The sequence below is a fragment of the Marmota monax genome, unplaced genomic scaffold (genome assembly GCF_021218885.2).
Source record: "Marmota monax isolate L192 unplaced genomic scaffold, Marmota_monax_Labrador192_F-V1.1 WCK01_AAM20220418_F8-fsc00017, whole genome shotgun sequence".
In the NCBI taxonomy this organism is placed as follows: Eukaryota; Metazoa; Chordata; class Mammalia; order Rodentia; family Sciuridae; genus Marmota; species Marmota monax.
This window is the reverse complement of record NW_026695241.1, coordinates 20,660,319-20,666,144: the sequence shown is the minus strand read 5'-3', so window position 1 is coordinate 20,666,144 and position 5,826 is coordinate 20,660,319. Positions and strand designations below refer to the sequence as shown.

Sequence of the window (5,826 nt, the reverse complement as noted above, 5' to 3'; positions counted from 1 at the left end):
ACAACAACAAAACTTTTCCAGGCTGGAAAACTAAAGTAGTAGAATTCATTATTTTACATTTTTTTCAAATAGCTGTAATATCTGGTTTAATAGAACATAAGTAGATTCTTGTATATGTCTGTATAATTGGTTTGTTTATTTTTTTACTTTCTTTTGTTTGTTTATATGTGGTGCTGAGGATGGAACCCAGGGCCTCGAATGTGCTAGGCGAGCGCTGTACCGCTGAGCCACAAAGCCAGCCCTTAATTGGTTTATTTTGATACCTTGTTTTGGTAGAAGTAAATGAAGAAAACACAACTTTACTCAGATTTGTAGATGGAAAAAGAAAGCATTTTTTTTTTCCTTTTTTCTTTGATTGTCTGAAGTTCCTATAACCTTGCTCTGGATAGGGTGGGGCAAGGCCTCAATCCATTTCAAAGCTGTACAGGCAAGCACTGTAGGAATGCGACAGGGTCACTGCAGACCCAAGCATGCCGGAGGCTTGCTAAGGAAGCATACTTTGATAGCTTTTTCAGTGGATTTTTAAAAACACACCAAAACTCAAAGTAGCATGACTTTTTGTTTTGAACTATGGATTTAACCTAGGGGCACTTCACCACTGAATGACATCCTAGTCATTTTTATTGTTGTTGCTATTATTTTTTGGTGGGGGGATACCAAGGATTGAACTCAGGGGCACTCTACCACTGAACTATATCCCCTAGCCCTCTTTTGTATTTTATTTAGAGACAGGATCTCACTGAGTTGTCTAGTGCCTCGAAGTTGCTGCGGCTGGCTTTGAACTCTTGATCCTCCTGCCTCAGCCTCCTGAGTCACTGGGATTACAGGTGTGTGCCACTGTGCCCAGCTCAATTTTATTATTTTGAGACAGGGTCTCATTAAGTTGTTGAGGCTGGCCTTAAACTTGCAGTCCTCCTGCCTCAGCTTCCAGAGTTGCTGGGAATATAGGCGTGTGCCACTGTGCCTAGCTAAAACCAATAATCTTCACTGCTTCATTAAGGATGTTCCTAAGTGAAACTAGTCTTTACATTTTTTTCTTTTTTCTTAAATGAGTGCATGATGAAGAACAATGACAGGCATTACTTTGATTCATGATAACCCAATTTTATACAAATGATAGTATAGCAAAAAGGCAAATAATACCTTAGTGTTAAATTTATAGCTTAGTAACATTATGAAGATAGTTTAATTTTCAGACCCTCTGATATAGTCTCAGAATGCTGAGGGTCATGAGAGCATACTTTGAGAATCGCTGTTCTAGGAAAAGGCAGACCAATTTTGATGATATGTGATTGCAAGTCTTTACCAAGTTTAGCAGTACCACTTTTATTTCTGTATTTTAGCCACAGCCCTGTATAATACATATTATACTATATAACAATATATTATAGCTACTTTTCACTGTGCCATGCACTGTTCTTAAGATGACTGTATATATAAATCTGTATTTCCATTCATTACTTTCATTATTTCAATTATGCACATAACAACTTTATAAGATAGGGCTGGGGTTGTGGCTCAGTGGTAGAGTGCTCGCCTAGGATGTGCAAGGCCCTAGGTTCGATCCCCAACACCACATAAAAATAAGTAAATAAAATCAAGGTATTGCGTCCAGCTACAACTAAAAAATAAAATTAAAAAAAAAAAAAACAATTTTATCAGATAAATTATGTATTATCCCCATTTTGCAGAAAAGGAAGCAGAAGCATAGGATGTTATGTGGCTTGCCTAAGGTGGCCAAGCTAACATCAGAGCCAAGATTCAAAGCCAAGTTCCAGGGACCATGCTCTTCCTCAGTACCAGTGAGTGCCCAAGGAGGCAGGTAGCTGTTACCTGCTGTGGGGAAATGAGAGCAGATGGACACCAGCTGTAGGGGAAAAGTACAGGAGTGGATGAGGTACCATTGCCAGGTGTCATGTGGGTACTTCTTCCTAACCTCTTCCCTCTGTCCTTTGCCCTGTCAGGATGACTTCTCGGGACCAGCTGGTGCAGCAGGTACTGGGGGAGCTGCAGGAGGCAGTGGAGTCCGAGGGCCTGGAGGGTCTGGTTAGTGCCGCCCTGGAGGCCAAGCAGGTGCTATCGTCCTTCACGCTCCCCACCTGCCGGAAAGAGGGCACTGGTCTCCAGGTGTTGGAGGTGGACTCGGTGGCCCTGAGCCTGTACCCAGAGGATGCTCCACAGAATATGCTGCCACTGGTGTGCAAGGGCGAGGGCAGCCTGCTGTTCGAGGCGGCCAGCATGCTGCTGTGGGGCGACGCTGGCCTCAGCTTGGAGCTGCGGGCTCGCACGGTGGTGGAGATGCTGCTGCACCGACACTATTATCTCCAGGGCATGATCGACTCCAAGGTGATGCTGCAGGCTGTGCGCTACTCCCTGTGCTCTGAGGAGTCCCCCGAGATGACCAGCCTGCCATCTGCCACGCTGGAAGCCATCTTTGATGCGGACGTCAAGGCCACCTGCTTCCCGAATAGCTTCTGCAATGTGTGGCACCTGTACGCCCTCGCCTCCGTCCTTCAGCGCAACATATACTCCATCTACCCCATGCGCAACCTCAAGATCCGGCCCTACTTTAACCGCGTCATCCGACCCCGTCGCTGCGACAACATGCCCTCCACACTGCACATCATGTGGGCTGGCCAGCCTCTCACCAGGCACCTCTTCCGCCACCAGTACTTTGCCCCTGTGGTAGGACTGGAGGAGGTGGAGGCTGATGGTTCTCTGGGGCTAGCCTCCACTCCTCCAGCCCAGGCCACACTGCCACCACCCGCCACACTGCCACCACCCGCCACCCCCGCCAAGACCCTTGAGCTGCTTAACCGGGACCCCGGCCTCAGTTACTCCCACCTCTGCGATCGCTATAGCATTACTAAGAGCACCTTCTACCGCTGGCGGCGGCAGTCCCAGGAGCATCGGCGGAAGGTGGCCACCCGCTTCTCCGCCAAGCACTTCCTGCAGGACAGCTTCCACCGTGGGGGCCTCGTGCCACTGCAGCAGTTCCTCCAGCGGTTCCCTGAGATCTCCCGCTCCACCTATTATGCCTGGAAGCACGAGCTGCTGGGCTCTGCCTCTTGTTCAACCCTAGCCCCGGCCCCAAAGGAGGTGCTGGCCATGGAGAAGCTGCCAGGGCAGAGGGCTGCCGAGGGCCCGGGGCACTCCCCACTGATGGTGGCAAGCCCTGGAATGGTCGTAATGCAGCGGGCCAAGTTGTACCTGGAGCATTGCATCTCCCTGAACACCCTGGTACCCTATCGCTGCTTCAAACGCAGGTTCCCTGGCATCTCAAGGTCCACTTACTACAACTGGCGGCGAAAGGCCCTCCGGAGGAACCCCAGCTTCAAGCCAGCCCCGTCCCTCCCAGCTGCAGGAACTCCCCAACTAGTATCTGGTGGGGAAGGGGCCCTGCTCCCTTGGAAGGATGAGGTGGGGGAGGGGACAGGGAAAGCAACAGGTGAGAAGCTCCCCCGACCCCGGGAGCTCCTGCCCCAGAGAATGCACCTGTCCCGCTGGCAGAGACATCTGCGCAGGGCCGCCTGCAAGCAGGTGCTGAGTGGGCATCTACCCTTCTGTCGCTTTCGTCTCCGCTACCCTAGCCTGTCACCTTCCTTCTTTTGGGTCTGGAAGAGTCTTGCCAGGGACCGGGGCCGGCCTGGAGGCCTGTCCAAATATCGGAGGCGGGCCTCTTCCTTGGGCAGAGAGGGCCAGGAAGGGGAGGAGAAACAGAAGGAAGCTGGCAGGAATGTGACAACTGTAGTGACCCCACCTGTGGGCACCCTGCCGTTGGGTGCTTCTTCAGGAAAGGATCCAGAGGAGGCCCAGGGAGGGCCTTCCAAAGAGGAGGCCCCGAGAGAGGGAGCCACAGCTCAGAGTGAGCCCCACAGTGGGTCCCTGTCAAGCCAACCTGTGGTGTCAGTGGCAGGTGGCAAGGATGGCCAGGTGCTGGTGATGGACATGCTCACTACCACAAAGTTCAAGGCCCAGGCCAAGTTATTCTTGCAGAAGCGATTCCAGTCCAAGAGCTTCCCCTCTTACAAGGAGTTCAGTGCCCTTTTCCCCCTCACTGCCCGCTCCACCTACTACATGTGGAAGCGAGCACTCTATGAAGGCCTCACCCTGATTGATGGCTGATGGGAGTACAGAGGGGCTGGGGAGGAAGAGGGACCAGTTTGGAGAGGGTCAAGGAAGCTGAGATGACCCCTGGCTTGGCCAGGATGCCTTTGCTCTGGCTCCCACAGTGTCTATCCTAACTCTAAGAGCATATTTGCGTTATTTTCTGGCTTAAGGGCAGAGAACCAGAAATCGGCCATCTGGTCCCTTGTAGAAAGCTGTAGGAGCACAGATGTTATTTTTTGCTTGTTTGCTGGTCATATTTGTATTGTTGTGTTTTTGTTTTGATTTAAGTGGGTTGGCCAGGCCCCCTTGCCAGCATTGGAAGCTTTAAAGCTATATTTTTGGGGTGTATAGAGAGGTAGCTAAAGCTGTTTTCAGCTTTTCCTGGGGGCAAGAGGAGTATGATAGCATGGCCATCTGTCCCCAGTGGGCAGAATATATGCCTTCAGTTTCTTTGGGGGGTGGGACCCTCTTTACTCAAAGATGTTTTCTAAAATAATATTAGAATTGAATCTGGGACAAGCTTCTGCCTCATATCCCCAGTGGAGAAGGTGCCAGGCTCAACATGAGCAGCAGCAGGAACGCACAGGAGGAGTCATGGATGACCTCTAAGCCAAGGCCCTGAGGCACTAAGGCCACTGAGGTGCAGCCTGTCCCAAGCAGAGTGTGGAAAGGGGTGGGAGGAAGGTCTGATTCTTCTGCTGGGGACCCCCAGCCTCTGTCAGCCTGGCTGCTGTTGGGGATCCTGCCTTTCTGCTGAGCCTCCTCTCAGAGCCATCCTCAATGAGGGTCAGCAAGGGGGCCAGGCAGGTGGAAGACTGAATTTTTATTATTAAATAGTGAAGTTGGAAAACCAAAGAAATAAAGTGATGTGGTACCCACAGCCCTTGGTCAGTCTTATTTGTTCTGCTAGGATGTGACTGCCTATTCCCATTTTCCTCTTTGGTTTATGGGGATGGAGAGTGACCATTTTCTCTTGATGGGACATGTTCAGGACCAGGACTTGGGGGATGAAGGGGCTTGCTTTGGAGACTCTGCCTTGAATTGGATTTAGAAGTGACATTTGGTAAGCTGAGCACCGGGATGGCACATGCCTGTAATCCCAGCTACCCAGAAAGTTGAAGCCGGAGGATTACTAGTTTGAGGCTGGCCTCAACAACTTAGTGAGACCCTGTCACAAACTAAAAATTTAAAAGGGCATATAGCTCAGTAGCAGAGTGCTTGCCTATTATGCAGGAGGCCCTGGGTTCAATCCCCGCCTTGGGTGTGTGTGTAGGTGGGAGCTTGTGCCCTTCACAGTGGTGGGTGGTGGTTGGGGCAGTGGAGGAGATGATTCTGGCACCTGGAAAGCCTCCTCCCCTCAATGGGAAAATCTGGCATATAGGTGTGCTCAAGGCCAGACCTGCACTGACGGTCTACCTGCTGTGCTTTCTATTTAGTTCATCGTGTTATGCCCAGGCCTGCCAGGTCCAGTTGTAGATAGGGAAACTGAACCTCTGGAGTGCTTAATTTGCATGCTCCCTCTGTCCACAGGGCCTGGCCTTAAGCCCAGACCTTTCCTGTTGGGGTGAAGTATCACCAAGGAAGTTCCCTCATGCACTCCCTCCTGTTTAGGTTTCCTGCAGTGGCTGTCCTTGTGGCCTTGGGAGTCATTCTTGGTTCTGTTCTTTGTTCATCTCTCATTCATTCCATCAGCTTGTGCAATTGACCCTGACTCCA

General features: G+C 50.8%; 1 protein-coding gene and 1 non-coding gene across 2 annotated transcripts; one reads left to right on the top strand and one right to left on the bottom strand.

The window, feature by feature from the left end:
- Positions 1-353: 353 nt before the first annotated feature.
- Positions 354-487, bottom strand: LOC124090492 (small nucleolar RNA SNORA9). Its single transcript, XR_006851103.1, has one exon. It is a non-coding gene; the product is annotated as a small nucleolar RNA SNORA9 (small nucleolar RNA).
- Positions 488-1,965: 1,478 nt separating this feature from the next.
- On the top strand, positions 1,966-4,326 carry Vrtn (vertebrae development associated). The gene has a single exon (XM_046440506.1). The coding sequence runs from the start codon at positions 1,966-1,968 to the stop codon at positions 4,123-4,125; it is 2,160 nt and encodes a 719-aa protein (XP_046296462.1). The 3' UTR covers positions 4,126-4,326.
- Positions 4,327-5,826: the final 1,500 nt, after the last annotated feature.